The sequence below is a fragment of the Strongylocentrotus purpuratus genome, unplaced genomic scaffold (genome assembly GCF_000002235.5).
Source record: "Strongylocentrotus purpuratus isolate Spur 01 unplaced genomic scaffold, Spur_5.0 spur5_scaffold_6, whole genome shotgun sequence".
Lineage (NCBI taxonomy): Eukaryota > Metazoa > Echinodermata > Echinoidea > Camarodonta > Strongylocentrotidae > Strongylocentrotus > Strongylocentrotus purpuratus.
In genome coordinates this window covers 2,342,612-2,370,266 of record NW_022145612.1, presented here as the reverse complement: position 1 = coordinate 2,370,266, position 27,655 = coordinate 2,342,612, and the positions used below count along the sequence as shown (strand labels likewise).

The window sequence follows — 27,655 nt, the reverse complement described above, 5'->3', positions numbered from 1 at the left end:
TGAAGACTAAAGCTATATACAGACAACCACACTATGATGATAAACATACATGCATGGGAATGATACATTTCTCTCGATGTAAAGAAAACAGATATTTTCTTTATCGATGTGCCTTCCTTCGACTATCAATCCCGACATTTTATATGTAGACGATAACAAAAACCATGACGCTTTCACGAAGATTACGTCCAAAGGAAGAACAAAAACTTGATGGTAATTATGGCACCATATTGTCTTAACGGAAGTCGCCTGCAGTATATACTCCTTTCTGGCTAATTATGTGCAATTTTTAGATGGAAATCAAATGATGGGTGACGAACCATTAGTATTTAACGGCTTAATGGCCAGTGGTCGTATTATGAAACCTCATTACGTAATACCAATCGTGGAAAGCACGCTAAAGCCGCCTAGTATAAATAACACATTTAAAAATGTAATACAAATTTAAAGCGGAAATGAAGCTGCGCCAAACTTTGAAATAGATGGGCATTGCAAATACATCGTTATACGGATATGTGAGCTCCTGGGTTCACCACCAACATGTCAAAGGTCAAAGTTCAAATATAATTACACAATGGAAAGTGGAATTCGTAATTTAGAGTTGTTACATTTGTTACATAGAATGACTAATGCATGCACGGCCTATTTTTATCGAACACATAATAATCGAACAGATGGAGAGAAGAAAATGTGAAGGGATATGAAAATATGGAAAAATGTCCATATGGTATTCATAACCTATTAACATTTTTTTTGCGGTTACCATTATTGTTTTAAGGGAAGGAGATGGTGGATTATGTGGCAGACTACTTATCAACGATCCGTTCCCGCCGAACGCTACCAGACGTCCAGCCGGGGTACCTTAAACAACTCATACCTGACCATGCCCCTGTCAATGGAGATAAATGGGACGACATTATGGAGGACATTGAAAGGGTCATCATGCCCGGGGTAAGTCGACCGGTCAACACAAAGTAAGACTACCGGATGTTTACAGTTTTCATTTGAACAAACCTGATCCGTTGATGTACAATCATCATCTTTACCAAACTGTCTTCGTTCCATCTAAAACACGATCTCCAAGCTTTTGATAAAATTAATTTAAAGCAATTTCAGAAACCTTGTGCATCTTCTGTCAAAATATGCAATCGTGCTAATCCGACCATACTCTCAGTAATTAATGGGATAAAGTATTGGACTTTCCCTGAGTTAATTTTTGAAAGTTGTTTTAATTGTGTTCTATATTTCATTTTGCTTTGTGAAGCAATTGTTAAATTAATCATTACAAAAAATATGTGGTATTTCAATGACCATAATGAAATCATGAAAAAAAAAATCATGTAGTTAGCCCATTCGACTAGTATTTATTTATTTGCTATACGTCGATTTATTTCAAGCGAGAAACTTAGAGCTTAGGAGCATAAAATCATTCTATAGTTGAGATTTAGTTGTGAAATGAACGGTCAAATAATCTTCTAATGTATCATTTTAGTTACAATGTGAAAAGCAAAACAGTAGACGCCTTGTACATTGCAATATCACCATAGGTTGTCATTGAGAACGAAATGGTGGAGCCATTGTGTTAAATGACACTGCATTGCTGAGTGCTCCAGCCAATTACCCTCCTCATATTCCACGCTTGCGGGAGCAAGATGACTTTCTCGATGTCATCAAATTCCGTTTAAGTGAAATACCCTATTCACTGGGATTATGGAGTCTATACTTCCGTACCTTGTCAAAATTGGAATACGAAATGACGTCAAGTTTTACACAAGATCTATGATGTTTCTCACTGCGATGTAGGTTTACATAAACATCGAAATGGAATGTGATAGCATGTGCGATTTTCGGTAAATTAAGTGGATCGCATATCATTTATTTTTCCCTGTATCTGCCTCGTACGAACATTAAAGCATTCTCAGAAGGGTCCCATTGGTTTCTCATCACTCTTTCTCTACACAGTCAAAAATACTGTAGAAGAGTTCTTTTCAAATATTAGACTCGGGGAAAGCTGCACAAGGTGACCTTATCATCTTGTTATGTTTCAATCACTCCGTGTATTTTTGAAAGCAATTACATGACTATTTCAACTCATTGAAGTCATTTAAAGCCAAAAATGTCTGGCATTTTCCTCGGGGTAAATACATAACAAAATTTGGTGACAAAAACCGAATGCTGCTTTTGCTTCAAATGAGTTTCTCTTTCTGATACGCGGCATTCCATTTTATCAGTATTTATCCTGTTGTAAAGTTCAACGTCATCATGCTTCTTCGCTTGAAATCATATTTCAATTTTGGGGAACATTACAATATTCCTCTTAAATCCAGTCAATTCATTGACGAATGACGTCATACGATTAAATTGAAATGCAATTCTATCTAAACCTTGATAGGTTCACTTGAAGTAGCAGACGGGTAGTCATTAGCTCCAAATGCTCCCTCGACGATTCCAAAATGAGAATAATTATAATTCAGCGATATCTAAAAATATTGCTTTTAAGATTTCCGCTCTCTTGATTTTTTCATTATCATCGCCATTTCTGAAAAATGACTTTTTGTTTCCTGGCTACTTGATAATGGTCATGTTGTATGTTATGATGCAATGATTAAGAGCATTTTTATGTTTACCATTGCTTACCCAAGAAAATGAAATGCTGAGAGCATTTTTTTCTCAGCAAAGTGCTCTGAACGTTGCAATGTAGCTTTCTAGTATCTGATGGCCTTCAAAATGCGTTGTGGATCAAAGCAAACCCAGTGTAAACCATTGAAGCAAACATGATATAGTATTTCAATTGTCTAATTCTTATTTTCGATTTATCCAATGAGTACAGTTGTTTATTACGTGTAATATAAATAATTAATTTCGGGCTTCGGTAAGATCTGCCGGATTACAACCCCAATAGTTATTTTGTTGCCAGGTCAATATTTGTATACTTCGTGTAATTTTCTCATATTCTTTGTCAGATTCTAATTCCACTTTACTTTCATTTCCATCCAGATTACTCATTGGCAGAGCCCTCACATGCACGCTTACTTCCCCGCTCTTACCTCCTATCCGTCCATGCTGGGAGACATGTTGGCTGATGGTATCAGCTGCTTGGGATTCACATGGGTAAGAACTCGTTGACCACACCTTCTTTATACACCCCTTTTACAAATTGATTCCACACCCCTAAAGGTTTGATGGTTTGTTCGTATTACCTAACTGCTATTAAAGAAAGCATGTGTATGCTTACAAGCAACCAGAGGACCGACATATTTAGGTCCTCTCCGAAGGAATTTGTAATGAGGATTACACTGAGCGCAGAGGCGGGGTACCATTGATGGCATCTCCAATTATCATGTTGACGTTACGAAAATCCTCAGACAAGACCTTCTCTGAATGTTTAAACTCTGAATGTTCAAAACTTAAAGAGCAATCTCTAACCCTTGTAATAATTCGATTTGTATGAAAGCAGAAAAATAACAGAAACAGAATGGCAAAAGGATGAAATGAATCGGACCAATAGTAAGGAAGTTATGAATGTTTGAAATATGAGATCACTAAGTCTATGCGAATCTCAAATTGGTAGTTTGGTTAGTGGATTGTGACGTATGACGTGGATAACTCTCCCATTTGCCGTGTACACAAATATAACTAATTTCTGTCTTTCTCGTAAGTTCCTTCTCTCTCGGGGCACTACTCAAAACATATCATAGCTAGCATATTGTTATAGGTCGTCTAAAATGAATAGACCCTCCTAAGCCATGAACTTTAAACAAAAAATATATTAGTCATTGTATATGTTGGAACAGATGAGAAAGTAGTCCGGCACTACATGTACATCACATTGACATTACTGCTTCAGCCACTTTGAAGTGCCCATACGTATAGTGATTACAACTTTCCACTATTAAGTCAGATTTAATTGAAAATTTCATAAGTTTGCTTCTCTGACTGTTCTGTCACTGACTTTTCTGCTTTCGTTTAGAGTAGTTGTCTATTTGGGTTGGATAGCATAATATCCAATGACTTTAGTAGGAAGGAAATAGGCTGAGTGATTATCAAATGAAGATAAGGAAATCGAGCTTTAGAAGTCCTTACAATGTACTAGTTTTAAGCAAGTTATTCACTTTTTATTTTCCTGGTACATATAATCCACCATTTCCGAACCAGTTAGAGCCAGCCTTTTGCACTTCCAATACCATAGCTCAATAGGGAATCATAAGGCAGTAAGATTTCATTGACTTGACTTCAATAATTGGTTAAATATTACGGTATCATCATTTGACATCTCTCGTCTCACGTTCTTGTCTTGGGGAGTTTCGCATGACAGTGATTACAAAATCATGGTTACGGGGTAATTACAACTTGGCGTGATAACAACAACGCCTTAATCTTAAATAAGATGGCACCTCAACACCACCATCATGAATTCTGGGAATAAAGCAGCAGGTGTTTTACGACCAGATCTCTTGTTAGATTCCCTACAACTCGAGATGATCTGTGTGGGGCCAGGGTTGTCTCCCATCTTGTTCTCAATGCCAATTACAGTTCAATGCGTTTCCGACGTGAAGATGGATGGATTGGATTTACAGAGAGGATAAACTTGATGAATAACTAATGAATCGTAGTGAAATACGTCGCCTGTTGCGATATTTGGCAGCACAGATAGTGCCCTTGATAATTCTACGTGTCAGTCATTCATAAACACCTTTCCTCTCAAATTCTTGGGAAGGAAAATTGACTCCTCATTAGCTATATTTAGCCCCTCATCTTTTTCTTTGTTAATAAAATGAAGGAGATTAAAAGTTCTGGTTCCAGTGGATTTTATCTCCAACGTACATATGTATACCTGTAACTATTTATGAACTAACATGAAATAAATTTAATTTCGGTTAGACTGATTGGTGAAGTCTGATAAGATTCATCTGACAATAAAGAATATATACATGTTTTTCAGATGTTTTTCACAAATTGTTGGGTATCACGTGACAGATTACAGCCGATAGGATATTCACTAATATATTTATATCATATTTTGTTATATTCTACTATACATGCTTATTATATTGAATTATATAACGTGATATAATATAATTGGTGTATTATAATGGCAAATGCACTGAAAGCAAGGGTTTCTCTGTAAAATGGATTGATTGCCCGTTTACTTACTTTAAATGGGTTTTATTTGATGTTCAATGATATTTCTGATTATTTTCTTTTCAAATTATGCAACTCTTCAAAGAACGGCATATCTTGGGGTTAGTCACGAATATGTTATTGAATATCACAAATAATCTTAAGAATTGACCTTGTTGAATATCTAAGAAATACATGTATGTATACATGTATTACAATTTGATTTGACTGTTTCGACGACTGTTTATTTTAAAGAAGATATGCATCAATTAATTTTTACAAACAATTTATTTGTATATAGGTTGCAAAAATCTACTTTCGTTCGCCAATTTTTATCAGTAGCCAAGGTTGTAAGAATCAGAATATCATGTGCTAACGCTTCCATTCAATGACAGATAATAATCTGCAGGATTTGAAAACTAAAGTTATGACTTCATTTGTTTTACTAGCCTTTATTTCTGTTTACTCTACATGACTTTTCGTTTTCACCGTTGTCTCATTGTACTTGTAGGCATCTAGTCCCGCGTGTACCGAGTTGGAGAAAATCGTGATGGACTGGTTGGGTAAGTTTAAATTTGTGGATCAGTTTCAGAACCTGAGAATGTTTAGATAAATAATGCAAAGAAATGTACATCATTGTTGGCATGGTATTCTCACACAAAAAGCAGTGAAAATTAAATAAAGGTAATAGGATATATAGACGGTCCCGGGCGGCATATAAAAGTAGAATGAACTGTCAGATAGCACGGAGACTAAATCTTAAAACTATATCTTTCTCCCACGCTTTAAGTGGCTTGGATCATGAAAACGAAGGAAATTTATTACTTTCCAGTTTTACATTGCAGTTCAATGATTATTTTCTTTACTTTCTACACTCTGTTTTCAATCTGGTGACAAATAAAGAATCTTTGTTCTAGATAAGATATTCCCAATCAATTTTTATATATTTTTAAAAATATTATATTCTAGGGGGAAACGTGTCCTGCTATTTTGAAACAGGATGAATAAGATCTTCCTTTGTTGATATTTTAATATGTTACATGAACAGGGAGTTCTTTCTTTTTTGATTTTTTAGAAATTTCGTAGATATATAAGCATTTATTTCAAAATCAAAATAGACATATAGGTGCAAATAGACCACAATTGAACAGAAATATATTATAAACAGAAGCATACATGGCCCAGGACAATGGATTTGCTAAAGCAGGGAAACAGCAAACATACAGTTGTACAGATAAGATACATAGGTCAATTATGAGGTAGTTTGCTTTTCAGAAATGTTAATAAGATGGAAATAAACCAAATAGGCATATAGGTCTTGTTTTTATCATATAAGAATGAAGTGGTAAATAAGGTGGAGTATAATACTATCTAAGGAAATTGTGAAATATATTTTCATAAGTACAATAATAGGATACCTGAACATACGTTGGGCTCTTTATAGGTTAGAAAGTTTGAACTAAAATACTAGCCCAGGTAGAAGAAATTAAGAAGTATCTTAAATGTAAAATATATAATTGGATTATTATACCATCATTCTTGGACATTTCACTTCAAATGCTTGTACGGTGTAGATTGATTAAAGCTGAGGTTTTTATCCAGTAAGACAGGCCTACATAAGGATCTTCGTGCAAATCCGTCTCTAGATGTCTGTGTGTGTGTGTGGTCGCAATGTTGCGTGTGTGTGTGCGAGCGCGTGGGTGCGTGCGTGTGTGTGTGTGTGTATGTGCGTGTTTGTCTGTGTGGGTGTTCTTACAGTGACCCTTTTCTCCTTGCTTCAACTGCCCCCACTCCTCGGGGGACTTTGATTGAGAAAATTGCAGTTCTGAGCCGAATTTGACTCCATCTTCAATCAAGTATGAAATAACATGTCTGGATCGCAATGCATCGTGGGGGGAAAGATGACGGATGTGTTTGTGGGATGATGGACGGCCTGTGAGAATAACGTGACATGGGTAAATAGAAAAGTAATCAACTGACTATAAACATTAGAAGAGAACAAAACATGAATCATAAGTTTGAGAATTTAAGTGTTTTATGTGCTACTTTCCCCAAGATAATTCGCTTGTTGGATTGAGATGATATTTAAAACAGTTCACTGGGGAGAAAGGAATGTGTTCTTTATTACTAATTTTCCGTAGAGTTTAGTTGTTTTTGTTGTGTTTTGGTTTATTGGCGATTAGTCAGTAATTTGACTACTGTCACCAAAATACTTCACGGCACGTGTATATCTCTCATTTTTGTATTTTTGAAAAATATATTTTTTTCGTTTTATATTTATCTATCTTTTAAGATAGTATCGAAAAATAATATCGTAGGCGAAACATTCATGGGCTTTGTTAGTGTTTCTTATCAGTACGTGCAGATTATTTGTTATATCACATACACACCATACATAAATATGTATATAAGATATTACCTACATAAGCCTCTATATTCAATAATCTTATGATACCATTCATCATTATTGTTACTTTTTCTTATTTTATTTTCTTATTACATTATGTTATTATATTTTTAATGTACTTTAGTGGTAAAGTTATGGAGGTCATGAAATTCATCTCCACTGCTGTAGAAAACCCTACCACTTTAGTACAATTTAAAAAAAAACATTCATTTAGTATTGTGAACCATTCAAGGGTTTCTTTCAGCTTCGAAACAAATAGTGAGTCCGCTCCTTTTTTGTTTGTTCTGTATTCTGGATATCAGGTTTTTGTAATCATACTTACATTTATGATTAGGACAGCCAAAACACTTAGTAATATTGGGCATAGACAAAACGCCTGCCGTTGTCAAAGCTTTTAATACATTTAGAACTGCACTTTTGTAGAGAAGATAAAAACTTGAACACATTTTTATCATTCACTTGTACCAAACGTACTTATTCACAAAATACATCTTTATTCTATTATTGACTTTTTACTACGGAAGAGAAAAGGTCAGTATTGCGTTGACATAATCAGTTCATTGATATAGATCGATAATGTTGAATATATCGCAAGCAATGGGCGTTGGAATCATGCGCGAACGAAAAGATTAAAACACACATTCATACAGTGTGATGCAGAAAATAAATTGATTTGAGGCGACAATATTCATGAATTTTCTGCTTGGTTACATATCCACCTGCTTCTCAATCGGAAATCCCAAGGAGCGGAAAGAAAGGAATTCTAGACATGTCTACTTTGTAATTTTCACTTTCTTTTATTTATATGGGGAAAGGAATGGTATTAGTTGTTCAATTCACCTGTTGCAATTGTTTTCCCAAAGGAAATACCTGAACAGCAGTGTGATTCCGATGAATACAGTATATCATGCGGGGAAGAGGTGCTTAAGCCGAAAAATATCAGAATGGTGCCCATCAGTAATTATACTCATAAACGTGATTTTGAAATTGAATAGAGTACCCACGTAACAGAAGAAAAAAAAATGAAAACGTCTGATCAAAAATGTGGTGAAATTCAAACTGACCAACGTTCGCAGTTGAATTTTTTTTAAAACTGGTTATGTCATTATAGGGCAAGTCCGGCCCATTTGCAATTTTAATTGAATGAATAGATATAATGATGTCATCCCTAACGTTTCTCTATCCATTCTGTACATTGATATAACATATTTAGCACTCCGCTGGGAAGGTAAATAATGGCTTGGTACCTCATGGAATGTGTGCACAATTACCATTACTCCAGTTTATAGTAATATAAAGGAAAACTGTTATACAAGTATACAAGTGTGTACACAAATATAATTTAAATTATAACAAAACAAAATAAATGGGGAATAGTAAGGGGGTGACAGCATCAACTCGCTTGTTTGCATACAGCCTATGTGGTACATATCACCGTTCCATGACATTTTGCGACACTTTTATACACCATAACTTTCTTATATTCTGTCCGATTTTTGGAAAACTTTCACCGTTATTGTTTGTCAAATTGTTCTCTACTTTTATTCAATTCAACTTGCAGATTGGTTTAACTTGCCCATCAGGATTTCTGTTCAGATTTAAGTTACAATTTTTAAAGACAAGTTCAATAACGATATCATTTTCGCTAAAAAGATTTTCCTTCTACTTTTTTAATCGCAAACAGTTTCGTATATCAGAAATTCCAAATACTTAAGAAGCATGTCAGATAACGACTGTAGGAAAATAATTTTGTAAACTAGCTATGTAATAGAAATGTAAACATGTGCAAAATAAAATGGATTCTGCCTTCAAAATTATCACAGAAATATAAATTCCAAAGCATACATGTTCCGTAATTTAACAAGACGATAAAGGTTTTGATACACACTCACACATGCCTACAACAAAACTATTAGGCCCTATGTCTTAACAATAAGGATAACTTTCGCGCTGTTAAAATATTTCGTCTCATATGCCACAAAAATTAACCTTTTTTAAACTACTTACTAACACGTCATAATATGATTACAAAAATTGCCGCAGTTTTCTTCCACCCACAATCCCCGCATGCTATAAAAATATTGAAAATATGTAGAAAATAAATTATTAAAAAGATATAAGTTGGGTAATATACGTTAGATGGGATTCCCGAATTATCCCCTCCCTGACTCACAAAAGAGAACAATCGCCCGCTTTCTATTAAGACATGCCATTTTATATAGCTTAATATCGGTCCCACCCAGAACATTTATATCTTAATAACTTATTTGAGCATGATTGTGTGACTTGAACATTCTAGAAATGAATGAGGCCATTATATATTGTTTAAAATTTGGTGTGTATTAAGATTAAAAAGTAATAAGAGAGACACGTTTAGACAATTTCTATCACGTGATCGTCATAAACTGCTTATTCAACATTTCATCTCCTCACTTAACTTTTGCATTTGCAAACACATTTTCAAGAAGCAGAAACAATTTCATGGCCGTGAAGAGTGAATTTAATTATAACCATCAAACTATTCTCAAATTTCCATCTAAGATGCTCCAAATATAACGCATATTGAGTTTGAATCATATTCCGCGCAAACAAATTAACCAATTGCCCTCTCTACTTGTCCAACAGAGACCGTTAAAATGAGGCCCCATGCGGAAAGAAAATAGAGATCAAACGGTGTGGTTATGGAGAGAGCTCACGAATATCACACTTTGACACACTTCAGAAAACTAATATGTCCGATAATATCATTGAACCGACATTGCACAATGCACAATGGCAATGTTGTCATTGCAGGCAGTATGCAGGCTCTCAAATACATAATATTTTAACTTTTCTATTGTATTATGATGGGAAAAAGACTTTTCGAAAGATACAGACCCTTGGTGGAATTTGTCCGGGAGGCTCTATCCTTTGTACACGTTAATTTGATATCGATTTACGGCAGAGGAACAATTTCCGTCAATAAATAAAGCGTACTCCTATTTTTGGCGGGAGCGCAGCTGAAACTGGGCAAGTCCCGATAGGAATAGGGTCGGCGGGATAATGGGCGAAACATGGCCATGAAATAAGTCAGAAGAACGACTCGACATGCTCTCAAATCTTCCATTGCTGTTTCTTACCGGTGTGCTCTCTGTTCAGTTTCTTTATGGGATCGCATAATGAATCCTTTTATCAATTGTCTTCCACTGTGCATGAAATGCATGACTTTTGACATTTCAATTTAGAAAGATTTCAAAAAGCAATTAGCTCTCAATAAGCTGAAAATATAAATCTTTGAGGTGCAGATTTAGCAAAACTTTATATAAAATCAAAATTAGACATGTTCTCCGGAATGGCGATGAGGGATAGACTTCTAATGTAGAAGGATTTCTTTTTTGATTTAGAGATTAGGATTTAATGGTTATTCTATCTGACTATATAGTAAGCCCCCACTTACGTCACGTACATAACTTTCTGTTCCGTAGAAGTATTTCATAACTGTCCTTTGAAAGTGAATGTTAGGCTTCCTTAGAGTAATTTCAATTTGTATATTATTTTGTGCTTGAGACGGAACTAGCAATCTCTTTCAGGCGCTTGATTCATCCAAGGAAGCTTTAGAAAGAAATGTTTAGGTAAAACATTTTTCCTTTGTTCTTAAAAGCGCTTATCTAGCATTTGTCGGATTCATAAGATGATATTAAAGGTAACAGAGAGATACAATTCCCTTGAAGTGCTCTATTTATTATTATCAGAGTCCTTCTCATCACTTTTGGAATAAAATGTACAAATTCTTTATATTCTTATTGAACATTAAATATAATGCTTTTCCTTATTAAAGAGTGGTTCATTTCTTATAAAAGTCACTTCCTCATACAATTTTAAACATTACAATCGCCATTCAAATGCCTATCCAGCATGCCTGCCTCTTCTCATGACTCTTTGAGAGGATTATCCGAACATAGACATCGGTGAACCTGATGAAGAAGATGGTACCTTTATTGATCAAATTAATCGCCGGTCGTATTACTACGAACTTAATGAATGACGAACTGTTAAAAGAGGATTAATTTAAAAGGCCATTCAATTCTAATTGGTGCTGGCACAGGGACGAATTATTAATACCCTATTTGATTGCGGTTGCCATGTTGAATTTCAAAAGATTCATAAATCTGTTAACACAAAACCACAGCAATTATTGTAAACTAAATTTGATTAGCCTTACAAATCTGATTATGTTGTAAATAATAACATCAATTTTTTTTATTTTTATCGCGGTGAAAGACTAATTCAGATTAAGGACTATAATTATCATATGGCTAGAAACAGTATTGCCAAGAAATAGTATTCACTAGTTCATAATGGTTGCATATATTAGTCAGTTTAATAGGACTTTACCTCATTAATATCATTCCATGGGTGCATGTTCTAGTTTGATCGTTATCATCACCCAACCGGGCGTCATCCACCCACGTATCACATCTACTACCCACATACAACGTGCTCTGAGCACCAGATTTGAACCATGCTTCGAAACGGATCTAAAAATCATCACAGTGACGTCAAACATTAACTTTACCCCCACACTAATAAAAAGAGAAAATGAAGCCCACTTATAAAACACTTTCCACTCAAAACATGAAAACTGCACATTGGTAGATATCTTCAGGAGAGAGAGAGAGAGAGAGAGAGAGAGAGAAGGGAGCGAGAGAAAGAAAGAAAGAAGTGGGTAGGGGCGAGATAGAGAGAGGAAAAGTAGAGAGAGATAGGGCTCATCCGATAGATAGATAAATAGTTAGATAGATATATTAATAGAGAAAGAGAAAGAGAGATAGAAAAATTGGGGGAGAAGAAGATATGAACAAGAGTAAGAGGAATAGGAGGGGGTGGAGGAAAAGTGAAATTTTCAACGAATAAAGACGAAAGGAAGATAACAAGATTAGGGAAAGAGATGTATTTATGAAAAACATTGATATATGGAGAGAGTGAGAGAGAGAGAGAGAGAGGGAACGCGCACAATTTGATGGAAAAAGAGAGAAATCATGATAGAGGGATGAAGTTAAAAAGGAAATTTTGAGAAAAAAGGAGAAGTTGAAATATAAGTGTGTGGGGTTATGCGTGAGAGGAGAGAGAGAGAGGGGAGAGAGAGAGAAAGAGAGAGGGAGAGAAAGAGAGAGGGAGAGAAAGAGGGAGGGAGAGAAATAGAGAGGGAGAGAAAGAGCGATAGAGAGAGAGAGAGAGAGAGAAAGATAGATAGAGAGAGGAGAAGAGAGACAGATAGCAGTATATAACATTTTATGGTCTGTCATCTGGTCCTGCTTTGGGTTGTAATGGGTATTTGGAAGCAGACGTTGAATTGCGTCTAAATTTATTGTCTTATTTGAGCGGGAAAGTCTAGGCATAGCTGTAAATATCGGTATATTCGAAAGGGGAAATTGATATATTTCATGTGTCATATTGCTATAATGAATGGATTTGATATTTAGAGTATCATCCCGCTTCAAGTATAAAAGTGATACACTGACCTTCTCAATATAGTCTGCAGAATGATATCGTGTTATGTCATTTCAAATTTTGTTCTCCATTTTGAGATCTTTTATTCCTTAAAATGATTATTTTTTACATTTATGTATTTCAGCATGATGATAAGACAATTTGTTATACGGAAATAAGCCATGCAAAGGTCTTGTGAACAAATCCAACAAAAGTCATTTTTTTAATAACAATCTTTAAACGATTATCAAAACATCCGCAGTATTCGGTTAGGGAAAGCTATATCTGCCAAGGCAGTCTGTATTAATCTTTAATCCTGTTCATAACTTGTATGAGGCTCATTCGACAATAACATTTGAATAGTTGCATTGAATTCAACCTTTTTGTAAATGGCATTGTATCTATTGTAAAACTCAAAATAAGAATTGTTTTAATGATATATGACACATTATGAATTGAAGACGTACCTCCCGTTAAACAAATAATATGGTGATACACAAACATAATTATTACAAACAAAAATTTACCTTTATTACGCGAAACGCCGTATAACGAGTCAAAACAGCAAACTATAATTATATCATATTCATATCCCCTAATTAGACTAAATCTCCGAGTAATTAAATCTTGTGCATTGGTTACTGGATGGGACATATGACATCATTTGGAATTGCATAGTTAAGGAATAACCTTGGAATTTTTTGACATTGACATTTTGAATTAATTGAAAAAAGTAGAAAAGGAAGTAATATGTTTGTGGTATGAACTCATAATATACCCTCCTAAAGATAATGAACACGATGCTAGAATGTTTGTATTTTATTATTTAAAAATTACAGTGTATTTGATTTGATTTTGATTTGATTGATTTATTTATTTCTGTTTGATTTTCTTTTTCTTTAGTATTTTTACAAATATATAACAAACAAATATTGCAAATTTACACATGACAACAAAATATATGTAGAATAAAGTAAGGCTGGCTGTAACTAATCGAAAACATCAAACAGGAGGGTTGACAAATTAAGCAAAGCTTGATAGTATGACTACCCTCAAAGGATACATAATTACAAATATGGAGGAACACAATATTGGTAAAGGGGGAAAAGACAGAAAAAAGAAGAAAAAAGAAAGAAAGAGGGGATGCACATCAATATTAACAGACTTATGTGGTAGTTGGATTTCAATTTGATATATAAAGATTTCAAAAAAGAAAATGCAAATTTGAATATTGAGTGGCCAACTTGGGATATAATAGAATGAGAAGACTCGCGAGATTCGGACAATGTGAATGTGAATGTGGGATCAGCCAGCTGGTTTTAAACCTAGGCCTGCGAGTCGGAGCCTTGAAATGTTTGTATACAAGACAGTGTTTATTTAGTATCCCAAGTAGGCCACTCTTTATTCATACGTTTATGCATACCAGGTCATGGAAGGTTATAATTAACGTTTCAATGAATGGAAGCAAAACAAAAGTAAAGAGTACTGAAAATTATCGAGTTTTGTAACGACGGGTAAACGTGGAGAACTTATTTTGTTGGTGGATTGAAACCCAAACTCGAATTGCTTTTTTCTGTAACATTAATATACGATTACTATTGCACTTATGAGTAGCCCATATGATATTGCAGTAAGAAATATATGGTAAAACCAGTGTATTATATAGCATACTAAGCACATTTGTTGGGAAATAATATTTTAGCTTAATTAGTATACCAATATTGCGAGAAATAGGGGTAGAGATATAGTTCACATGATCATTCCAGTTACATTTTTCATTCTTTATATACACCTAAGAATTAAATCGGGCAAACATAACACATTTTTACCAGTTACATTCTACAAACTGTACATGTAATAATAATAATAATGTATACGTTTAATATGATTGGGGATTAGGGATCAAGCGAGATCAGTCAGTTAATTTCTTTTGCTGTGTCCGATTAATCGTGTAAGTTGTTCTATGGTGGTTTGTCAAAGGATATTTTTTGTATTTCGATCCGCAATATAGGATCGTTTTATTAAACCACAAATCATAGGGTTGTAAAGCGGCACTTTTTATGAAAAGGAATACACAAAACTAGAAAAAATAAAAAGGATGTTATCACAAAATCATATTGAGAAAAATGCAAAGCATATAACGCATATAAAGCATATAACAACAACAATAATAATAAAAATTATGAGAATAAATATATTATATGCAGTGCAGGTAAGAATTACCCTCTACCTTGAAAGATCCGCTCAATACAAAGAAGACGAATTAGGCCATCCCAAGCTCAGACCCCTCCCCAACATCATTGGACAAAACACGACACATTTGGTACCAAATTAAATCAGATGCCTATCACTCTCAAAACAACTACAACAAACAAACAAGCCAAACGAGGTATGAAAATCGACGATCGACCACCTAATACCACAAATCCCTTTAGCTTGTCAAAAGAATCCCTAAAATCGGATATCAAACCCCGAGGAGATCATCCTTCAGATAGTCAAATGGTCCTAGCACGCACAATGATGCTGACAATTGATTCTCCACGCTCCTATGCCACCATGGATTGCAGCACTCTACTCCACACATGTAATTAAAAAGGTCTGATCCCCAAAAGGCGACCATTCCCCCCTACTCCTGGGGAACGCATCAAGGCACGCAACAATTTCTAGGCACACTGCATTAATCTTCTAGGACATTAGCATTCAGTGCATGTCATTTCGTTTAATTAATAACCATTTCCCCTACATTTCTACGTATATACACTGTCGTTGTACAATAAGTTGCACTGTAAGGGCGATACAAGGATACCGCATCCTAAATTCTTTTAAGGTTCATGTTTTGTAGAATGTGAATATTCTCGCAAATTTTTAAAGGATATCCACAAGTCTGATCGAAAATTTGATTTCTATAATCTCTGGGTCACATCATAGATATACAACATTAAATCGAATATCATAAACATTAAGAAAATAATTAACCCCAACAAGTGCCAGTAGCAGATCCGGAAAGCATATTGTGCTCATTAAGACGATGCGTTTCTTACAACCAAGTAGATGCTTAATGACATGAAAAAGGCTCCCTTTAAGGGTGCAAAAGGAGTAGAAAATGCACATCTAGGGGTTCGCTATTGCTCCCTTGATGGTGATATAAGGACATTTTCAGGGTTTAAAGTTAAAAACCTGTTTATCTTCAATGGAGTGTAACATTGCATTCACAGTATTCTGAAGAGAGTGAGAGAGGGTGAGAGAAAGTGAGGGGACAGGTATGGAGGCAGATACACATACACACACGCACACGCGCGCACACACACACACACACACACAACAGAGAGAGAGAGAGAGAGAGATAGCGAGAGAGAGAGAGAGATATAGAGAGAGGGAGAGAGAGAGAGAGAGAGAGGGGGAGGGGGCAGAGCGGTCTAAGAATTATATTTGGCAAAATGACTCGAAAAAATAACGATCAATGCATGCCTCCTGCAAAGATAATGCTTTATAAATAGATATTTTGTCTTCGTCCCTGAATAAATAAAACCGATATCATTTTTTTAAAATCACATACTGATTAATCTTTTCTAGAGATATCTCATTTTCTAACATCTATATTTTATCAACGGTAGTATTAATGCTGGTTTAAGAATACGTTACTACTTGGGTACGATAATTTTGATGCTCTTGCCTTTTATTACACAGCTGATTTGATTGGACTCCCAAGTACATTCACACACCGTGACACAACAAACACTGGAGGGGGCGTGCTTCAGGTAAGGTAGAACACATCTGCATTTTTGTTTAATGTATGAAAATAATCCCTAGTGATTATATCACAACGTTTTCTGTTGTTTCGACATGCCTACCAGCCAATAACAATTTCATCGACAGCATTTGTGACAATTGGGATGAAAAGCAGGTGTTTATGAAGTCTACAACCCTGGCTTAGGCGAGATAGTGTATACGGTATCTGTACGTCAAGGTGTTTTGGTTTCTTTTTTAACAAAGTTGTTAATAGTTAAAATATCGTCAGCCCTTGACCTTTCAGAGAAATATTCAAGTCAAGATCTGAAGAAAAGCAATTTTAGATTCAGCAAGATATCAGTAACTGCAAAACTGAGCATGCAAAAAAAAAAAAAAAAAAAAAACATGGAGGAAAAGAAGATAACTCGCAAAAGATTTTAGTATAATTCATTCACGAAAGCAAATGGATTTGAAAATATACTCAGTTAATTATTGTAGATGCCTCTTCAAGTTAATCTGATCATCCTTTGTCTCCCATGAACAATACAAAATGAGGATAAAACATTATTACAATACTTTTTTCCCGCATGATTACTTGGAAATGTTCTGGTTCTAAGTCATCTACCACTGATTTAAAATGAGTTGCTGTAAGTTAATCATAGAGGGGAACGATTAGATGATGATAGGTACCAGGATGTTAAGAAAGATAAAGATAGACAGTGAAGCTAAATTTGGGCTGGCGTGCTATGTTGGCGTCAACAGCCATTACCGTCACTGTATGGCTTCCTCAACGTACATGTTATCCCATCTGTGACGTCATCATGCAAAGCAGTTTTCTGCCACATGGTTGAAATCAGCTGCTTTGCCCACAATCCATTCAATAAACCCAGTCAAGAAAAGCAGGCGGCAACAAACAGGAACATACTCTTTCCATTTTCTTCCCCGCGTCCTCCAGCGGAAATTAAGCCCGCCTATAGAGGACGCAGGTGAGCTTTCCAAGACGTCTAGCGCGCAGCTCATTAACTCTTTGTCTTCCGTAAGGATTCCTTCCACGCTATATCACCATGTCGTCCTTCAGAGATAGGGCCTGGAAGAGTTCCTGAAGCCAATAAGTTTCTGGAAGACTACTCAGGTGTGTAAATCAAGCCAGGTGACTGGTACAGAACGCCCAGAGGTCGATTTGCCTCAGGCTAGGCGTGGAGTGACGCCTTTAATGATTCACGTTCGACTTAGCGCTGGGAACCCATGCGATTTCCCTTTAACCCTATCCTTGTCTCACCACGGTCTACACAATTGTATGCACATATTACCCACTGTCGGCACGGAATAGGTTAATTTTGAAGGAGACGGCTCACTGTTTAGGTGATGACGAAACCATGTCCTAAAAAAGAAACTTGAGGCAATCAGCCACGCAAATCATTTCCTGAAGATCCTCGTGTAGAGACATTGGTAATCCAAAGTGTTTTTGATCGAATTAGAAATGAACCATGCAGGTTCTTTAAGTATAGATTCCTGTGATAAATCTACAAGAGTATCGACGGAATTGTTATAATAACGCCACGGTGGATATTTAAGTCCAAATGTGTAATCATGCCGCTGTTAATAAGATCAAAATAAATGTTCAAAAGAACCGCAGGGAGTGTTGGTATGCCCTAAATACCTTTTTGATGAGTGATTTCTTTTGAGATATTTTTGATCATCAACTACCCTGCCCGATCGATATGATGTAAACTGCAGATTGTACCTTTATACGTTCAACGAGGCTCGCGATATAAGTTTGTAACTTTGTACAAGTCGTTAGAAAATGCTCTTTATTTGTAAAAAAAAATGCCTGTTTCCCCTCAAATAATAAATTGAATTGAATTTAATTGAATTGAATTAAATCCCCCTGAAATAGAATAGAATTTCCTTCTCTTTTGACTTGTAGAGAAAAACTTGACTGAAAATGTTGCTGTTTCATTTACAGTCTATCAATGTAAATTATTTCATGTAATTTAGTATTTAATTCAATAATCTTGTTCACAATTGCAATATGCATTTACAATGTATTTCAACCTTTGTATAGCATGTTTAGTTTAGTCTTTACGAAACATGTTCGAATAAACCTTTATTGTTAATAATGAATGAATGACTTTATTCTGTTTCAACCCCTCCATTTTTGTATTCCTTTTGGTGTACGATTGACATTCAGTGTTCTTTCATTCAGTCTGAATTGTGAATTTTGCATCGTATTTTCTTAAAAATTAAACACTTTTTTTTAAAACAAGCTTGTATCAATATTGTGTGAAACTTAAAATAATGGGTTAATTATTCCCCAAATTAGGTAAACTTGACCCCTTTTTAATAGTGGGTAATATCTTACCCAGCAAACATTCATGTTCTCTTTTTACAAAATAGTGGGTTTATGTTACTCACATCTCTCTGGAGAGTACCAACCCTTGTTTCGTTTGATTCTTTCAGGGGACTATGAGTGAAGCCACCTTGGTGTCCATGTTCGCTGCTCGACGGGATGCTATCATCCGTCTACAGGAGAAACCAGAATACCAAGGAATGGAGGAAGCCGTCATATGCTCTAAGCTTGTGGCTTACTGCTCTGATCAGGTAAAGAACTCTCTCCCTACGACCCTTTGAGCCTGATCGTTTAGTCACTGACTGACATGTTATGACCTGTGTTATCGTGTTATACAGACTGATTGTCTGATTTCGGTTTTCTGTTTGATACCAAAAAAAAAAAGAATGGTGAGATTAAAAGCACTGTTTCATCAAATTGATGTGATATGTGATAGTATTACACATCTGTATGTTCACTTGTGTAGAGAATATTACAAATTGACTCTAAGCTTTATTGCCATATGTAAATGATACTTTAATTGGTTACGGCGTCATTCCTCCGGCATTTGCTCTGGAGACAGCTGCTCCACGCTTCATTTCGTTAAAACCGTAGGGTTACGGTCAGGGTTGCAATAATTGGAGTTAGGTTACGTTTAGGGTTGGGGCTAGGGTTAAATGTAGTTTTTAGTCCATTTGGTGAGTATAGGATGCTGACCGCGGAGCAGTTCGTCCCTGTTTTTACGAAGTAACGGTGAGCGCGCAACTAAAAGAAAGTTAGTCTTGAATAAATCGCTTTCAAATTTTCAAACCATAATCTCAACCTCTTTAATGTATCAAAGGCAAATAAATGTTATATCCTTGGATAGAACATATCTCAATGTTTAGTTCTATGTTTAATCATTTCCATAATTTCTTATAATTTTGGGGAAAATGAGCTGTAAACATAGCCGTCAATTCGTGAAAACACGAAATTCAAGGACGCGCTGTGATTTTGTTTTCACGAAGTGACGGTTCGTAGCCGCGCGCGTAAAACATATTGGATTTTTCTCTCGTGGATGGAATTCTGTTGTCATACATCCCATCGCATTACTATTTTTTTCTCAAATGAAAAGCTATGAAAAGATGAATCTGCATATCCATTAATTTATTTGCAATGAAAAGATGTATATCTAAATATTGAAATATTGATGATATGATTAGCAATGGAAATCTGAAAATTTGCATATTGATGATTATTTTGTAGGCCCATTCATCTTTAGAGAAGAACGCAGTGATAGCCATGGTGAAACTAAGGCACGTACCATCAGATAAGAAACTCAGCCTACGTGGAGAAGCTCTTCATGCTGCAATCGAACAAGACAGGAGCAGAGGTCTGGTACCTTTCTTTGTAAGTTCATATCTACATAAGATAGACCAGGCAAATACAAAACTATTTAATGATAGCAAGACATGTAGAAGGAGGAGTAGATAGTGAGAAGATAAATAATGATAGTATTAAACAGACAATGAAATCTGTGTGTTTTTATATATGTTTGTAATTTCATTCACTAAACGACGTATTGAAGATAATTTTGCAATCAATTTTTATGGTCATCAAATTAATCGTACTTCTTGTGTGAAATTTTTAGGTGTTCATATCGATGAATCTTTAACATGGCATGAACACGTTGGTGTCGTATGCAATCGTGTTGCCAAAGATGTTGGCATTATTTACCGTTTGAGACATTTTCCAAGACATATTTTAGTTATGTTATATTATGCATTGATTTTCTCCCATGTCAATTATTGTAATATTGCTTGGTCAAACAATCATGATTATTTTATTACTAAACTATTTGTTTTGCAGAAAAAAGCCATAAGAATAATTTCTAATTCACCATATCATGCTCATACTTTGCCAATCTTTTCCCAGTTAAATCTCCTAAATGTTTATGACACTAATAGATTGAATATTGCAATATTTATGTTTATGTGTTCTAGAGGCTTATTACCATCTCCAATTACATCAAAATTTATCTTAAATAGTAACATACATAATTATAATACGCGTAATGCTGTTGAATACCATCTGCCAAAAGTTAGAACTAATATTTCAAAGTTTACTATTTTTTATAAAGGTCCTCATCTATGGAGCACGATTCCAAACCATCTAAAGAATCAACCTTCCTTAAATAGTTTTAAACGTTCCTTCCGATTGTTTTTATCAAATTTGTACTCAACAACCTGAATATCATAGTATATATATATGTTATTTTTTTGTATAATGTTTTCCTTTTCCGTTTTACTGTTTCTACCTGCTTTCTTTTTCTTCTTAATGTTATGTTAATTACGTACTTGTTTAGGGGTCAACGTTTAACAAGGCTAAATGCTCTTTTTTGTTGACCCCTCATTCGACATAAATTTTCTTTCTTAACTAGTTTCCTTGTTATTTTTATTGTATTCATATTATCTGTAATGTTACCCTTCTACATGTATTTATATATTTCTCTTTTTTTTTTTAATACTCTGTATGTATTGTATATGTTTTTTATGAAGACATATACAATACATACAGAGTATGTATTGTATATGTCTTCATAAAAACATATACAATACATACAGAGTATGTATTGTATATGTTTTTTATGAAGAATGAAATAAATACCATACCATACCATACCAATTAAATATCCCTGGAGCCCCCCCCCCCCCCCCGCAAAAAGAAGACCAGACGACTGTCTCGTATTCACTGGGCGGATTGAAAAAATATTTATTATGCGTATATTTGTGTTTTTAAATAGAAATCAAATGATAATGGTACAATTACTACTTACATTGGAGCAAGTAGGCCGATCACCGGATTAGTGATCATTTTCTATGCAAGCGTTCATTTATTTTCTTCACACAATAGTTTATGTGAAAAAATCTTCTCATGATTTAGTAGGCCGTAGATTTTGATTCTTTTACACATTTTCTTGATGTCTGCTACCTCGAGCCTTGGCTTAAGAAAGTCCAGATTTAAACTAAAGGTTATTGTTTGCCCTAACTAATGAAAGTTTGTTTATCTTCTCAGGTTTGCGCCACCCTGGGCACTACAGGGGCATGCGCATTCGACAATCTCGCTGAGCTAAGCGAAATATGTAAGTCTAGAAACCAGACTCTTTAAGCAACCAATTAAAATCAAATCATTACATTACATTGTTATCATTATTATGTTAACAGATGAATTATTTAAACGCTTTGTAAATCCGATGTTTTTGTTTGTTTTCGTAACTCAAGAAAGAGAGATGGGCTCGTTGAATTAGAACCTTTTTAAACTAAATTTAGCCCCTCTAACACTTCTGCTTTCGAGATAAATTGAATATAAAAATTTACCGGTGCTCCCGGTAAATGTTGATACATTTCAAATAGTGCCTACGGCCATACAATAGTAGCTGCGACCATGAAAATCTCAGAATATGTAGTTGTGATATCTAATTTCCAAACGGGATTAGCCAATCGGTCGATTTTAATTAAGAAACATAGTTTTATAGCTACATTAATATATTGACCTTGAGAGGGAGCTATACAACATAAAGAATTTATTATTTATAATTTCATAACTTTAGACTCGATTTCAACCGCGACAACGATCATTGAATGTTGTAGGATTGCATATGCTTCCAATATGTTCATTTGAACCAAACTCATGACCCCATACCAAAACTTTGTATTACCTTTAATATATGGAAATTTAGCTTGATTGATATATGTATTGTTTGACACCAATCTATTTCAATAAGGTGAAAGGGACAACTTGTGGTTGCACGTGGACGCGGCCTACGCCGGGACAGCATTCTTGTGTCCGGAGTTCCGGGGCCATCTCCACGGGGTAGAAACGGTTCAGTCCTTTGCCTTCAATCCCAGTAAATGGCTTATGGTTCACTTCGACTGCACTGCCATGTGGTGAGTTCCGCACATTTATATCTTGCTCTTCATTGTCTGTCCACCTTCCCGCCTTCTCAGTATTCTTGCTTTATTGTATTACCAGGGGGTGTTTCATAAAGAGTTCGTCAAGTTACGCATGACTTTACGAACAACTTGTATATGAAAAGCCAAATGGGATGCTCAATAATTATTGATTATTATTTATTAAGTTGAACTGTGCAGATGTAGATTAACATTCTTATTATAACAACCCTTTTCAATGCAAAGTATATTTTTTGCCATAATTTAATTGAGGTTATTGGAAATATCAAAACAAACTTTGGTCATCCTATCTGGCACTTCATATACAAGTTGTTCGTAAAGTCATGCGTAACTTTACGAACTCTTTATGAAACACCCCCCTGGAGCCCTTTGTAAGTTAGTACGTGTGTGTTTAACTGTTAGGGGTAAGGGCGCACAAGGCGTGAACGGTGAAACTGTTGCTTATGTTGGAGCTCCAGTTCTGATTTTCCTATATGTAATATGGACCAAGTATATTGTATTCTTCATTTTATAATTAACTAAATGAAATGAAATTAAATGAAATATGTTGCTCATTCCAACACCCCCTTCCCAATTTGCGAATTGATGTAATTATGTAAAGAATGCTTCATTCCGAAAATGAGTAATAGAGCTATCTTAATTGTGTAAAGTGTGTATCTTCATACATCATCATAAATCAGTCAGTCCGTAAGGATATGACTAGAAGCTTCATTTCTCTTCTCTCATTTCTCATTCTCTCTTCATTGATGTAAATTACCAGGGATATTTTGTTTGACAGAAATATGTTTTGTACCATCTAAAACAGCTGGCGAAATGTTCCGAATGTTCAGGCAAAAGCTATTGCTCTCTATTTCGTCAGATATAAAGAGTTAATGTAAGGGTACCGGTTCGGGTCGAAATCGGGTATTAGGTGGGGTTTGGTGCAGATTTATACTCAAGGTTGAAAATAGAAATTCGCCTAGTGTAGGAAATTGCCACAGCATGTACCGCACTAAAATTTAGCAAATTAAAGTCATGCTGGTCTGTAACAACTCAGTAAAATGTTCGTGCTCCCCATACGCATCCTACGTCTCACTAGTACTCAGGTATGTCTGTTCTAGACAATGTACCAAATACAATGTATATAAATGGCCTTCCCCTGCAAATAAATTCAATTACTGCCCTCATTTGAATGTCTCATTTATAGGATACGTGACAGCAAGACACTAGAGAAGGCATTTTGCGTCAAGCCGCTATACCTCCGCCATGACAAACAGGGATCAGCCGTTGACTTTATGGTGAGTACTATGTGCTATCCTGAACATTACCAGGTCAAAAGATAAATTAACACACTACTACATCACAATCGTCATTTCCTTGTTATTTAGTCTGATCCAAGCTCTGGTGTACCTTATTCCTGAATCATAGAGTATACTATCAAAACAACTGTGTTCAATTTGTTTTAAACTTACATAGCAAAATACACTGAACTTATTAACTAACGCATATATCAACATTATCATTGACATCGTTCGCGGCGTCATCGTTATTAAAACAATTCACAATCAAGCTCATGATTATTAACGTTTTATTCATCATTAAATGTGGTGATGAATATCATGACTTTTCTCTGAGCACTGACACTGTTGTCTTTGAAATCACGAATGTCATCGTCTCCTCTGTAACAGTAAGGCTGGTAAAATATATCCCTTATTATAGTGACATAGCAAAGGTTAATTTCATCATTTAGAAATGATATACATCCTTAGTCAACGACTAGGTTTAACCAGTATGATTATCTCTGTATCTCTGTCGACATTGATTTTGCAATCTACAGCACTGGCAGATCCCACTCAGTCGACGCTTCCGCTCCCTCAAGCTCTGGTTTGTACTACGTTCATTTGGTGTCAAGAAACTTCAGGAGCATGTCCGTCGGGTAAGATAGATACCTCACATTTGTATCGGTTAGGGTATAAAAGGTTAGGATTGGGTCATCGTGAAATGAAAAATATATACGTAAATCACATAAAGTCTCTTGTTAATATCTCATGTTAACCTGTAGACATATTCGGGCAATCGTCACCTCATACCCTGGCAGCCAGGGGTCTTTGTATATTTAGTTGCATATCTCATTTAAAGTATTTTTATGAATAAAACTACATTAAAATTTTACAAATAAATACAAATCCACCAACAATTGATATCAATTTATTAAAGTGCAGGTCTGATCACGAGTCTAAAGTTTTGCCCACTCGCTTCGCTCATTGAAATTTAGAAGCGAGGATGTCAATTAGGCAAGAACTTCAGGAACTCTCCAACCCCCGTTTTTATATAAATATCTGACGCATGTTGTGGGATAACATCTCTGGCAATCTAGAGAACGATGATGTCAATGGATTGTAAGAGTGGTGGTGTAATATCTTTTTTTAATTATATTTTGATATCTTTCATATGCAGGGCGTTCGCCTAGGTCACTACTTTGAGAAACTAGTTTTAAACGATGCTGCATTTGAAATACCAGCTGAGAGAATCCTTGGTTTGATTGTCTTTAGACTGAAGGTAAGTTAAGTTGAATTTGAATTTAGAATTTTGTTGCCACAAAACGTGAATAAAAGTCTACAAAATGATAACATACAATAAGATAGAAGGATAACACAATTATAAATACTTAGTTTATCTCCTTGAAGAAAAGCACAATAATAAAAAAGCTTACAAAATTACAGCCAACATTAGAACACAAGTAGTATGAATAGTATTATGAGTAGTATTATGGTGTAATTTCCGTGTGTTTGTAGCTAGAACGTTAACTGTGCAGGAAAGTATATGAGTTAACGCCCTTCCTGCTCCTAACAGAATTTATGGAGTGTAGTGATCTTTTACGCAAACGACTTGAATGTGAAGTGCCAGATAGTATGCCCCAAAATTTTCCTGATATTTTCACAAAGTGTGACTATATTTCAAATAACCTCAATTCAATTATTGCAAAAATATACTTTGTATTAAAAATGTTTGTTATAATAAGAATGTTAATCTACATCTGCACAGTTCAACTTTATTTGATGTATTTAAAAGAAAATTGAGCATCCCATTTGGCTTTTCATATATAAGTCATTCGTAAAGTCATGCGTAACTTTACGAACAGCTTTATGAAACACCCCCTGGTATTGGTTAAAGAATGTCCACATTTCCAGAGACAACGTCTCTACGACAGGATTCGAACCATAAAACGAATAGAAAATTCAGTTGTAATAACGCTGTGAGTGCATAATGATTCATAAACAGGGACCGAATGGACTGACACAGGAGCTTCTACGCCGTCTCAATTACTCTGGCAAGATCTACGTTGTACCCGCCTCTATCAAGGGTCTTTACGTCATTCGATTCACTGTGACATCAACAGAGACCACCGAAGATGACATCTTGGAGGACTGGCGTCTCATCCAGTCCCTGGCGCGCGAAATCTTCGTCTCTACAGAATTCGTGGCCAATGTACCCACGCGGATGGCATCCTGGCCCGGTGCCCTCAACCTTACCGGTGCACCGGGTGCCACCCATGTCCTCAAGAACCGGAAAGAAATCTACATTGAAAACAACAACGAGGACAAGAAGGAGGAAGACGAGGAGAACGAAAGTTTGGCTAAGAAGATGGAAGGAATGAATATGGAGGAGAAGGCAAACGGGCCCCCAATCTTCAAACCAGGCAAGCTGGAAGCTGTGCTTGCATGATAGTTGCTGTACATGTGAGACCCCGCCCGCATGTCACATTCCTTTCTTTTTAATTGTTTTTTTTTTGTTTCATTATTAGTTTCCTGTAGAATATTTTCATTTCATAGAAGCTTTTTAATCAAGTTCAGTAAAAACTGTGTTCAATATATTGTTTGAATAATAGCTAGAAAAGCATTAGTTTAAAAAAAAAATATTAACCCCTATTAGTCTTCTGCTTACAGCTTTACTTTAGAATGCTCTAGAATATGATTTGATTTTTTTTTTTAAACAATCGTAATAGTAAGTGTTATACTAAAGTGGCGTCAACCCTATTATGATTTTGCCTTTAATTTGCTCAGCTATGTTTCCCTGCTGAATACTACAACTACTATGTTTCGTAGAAGTGTGTGCATAGAAGTCAGTGTTGTAGGACTCGATGTTTGAATGGTCCCGCGAGGACTTAGACTCGGTCATCATGTGACTTTAGGTTTATGGTAAATTGGCGAATTTGACTTTTTGTTTTCAAAAGACAGTACAATTTGATGAAATCCTGTCAAATTGACATTGTTGTTAAAAAAATACGCATCCAGAAAGTATACATATCATTTTAAATAAGTTTAAATGTGTCTACGTTTACGTTTGTTATATGAGCCGTCATTCGCACTCAACAACCTCCCCTTCAAAAATATATTTAATTCACAACAAATAATTTGTAGACCTAGTCTACACATGACCTTGGTCACGATTTAAGAATTCACATATCCGATTATGAAAGTTATCGAATTTTGCTTGTTTCGTGAAACCTTCTAATAATTGAGACTTTTTGCAATGGAAAGATAACAATCATATAAAGATAAACGGATAGATGTATTTCACAGTTTAATGCAACTCTTTAACATCATAGGGACCTCATTCGAACAATTATTGTGAATGGTCAGTCATTTGTGATATTATGACAATTTGTCA

The 27,655-nt window shown here is 35.3% G+C and overlaps 1 protein-coding gene across 1 annotated transcript in view; it reads left to right on the top strand.

Annotated features, from left to right (window-relative positions):
* Positions 1–26,964, top strand: part of LOC548615 (histidine decarboxylase) — a 44,863-nt gene extending 17,899 nt beyond the window's left edge. Inside the window, exons 2-13 of the mRNA XM_030972685.1 lie at positions 779–951; positions 2,998–3,111; positions 5,633–5,684; positions 16,685–16,755; positions 19,187–19,327; positions 20,301–20,444; positions 22,110–22,176; positions 22,819–22,981; positions 24,192–24,282; positions 24,822–24,920; positions 25,442–25,543; positions 26,267–26,964. Coding sequence (XP_030828545.1) covers positions 779–951; positions 2,998–3,111; positions 5,633–5,684; positions 16,685–16,755; positions 19,187–19,327; positions 20,301–20,444; positions 22,110–22,176; positions 22,819–22,981; positions 24,192–24,282; positions 24,822–24,920; positions 25,442–25,543; positions 26,267–26,710 — 1,661 coding nt within the window. The 3' untranslated portion in view covers positions 26,711–26,964. The remainder of the gene's footprint in view (positions 1–778; positions 952–2,997; positions 3,112–5,632; positions 5,685–16,684; positions 16,756–19,186; positions 19,328–20,300; positions 20,445–22,109; positions 22,177–22,818; positions 22,982–24,191; positions 24,283–24,821; positions 24,921–25,441; positions 25,544–26,266) is intronic.
* Positions 26,965–27,655: the final 691 nt, after the last annotated feature.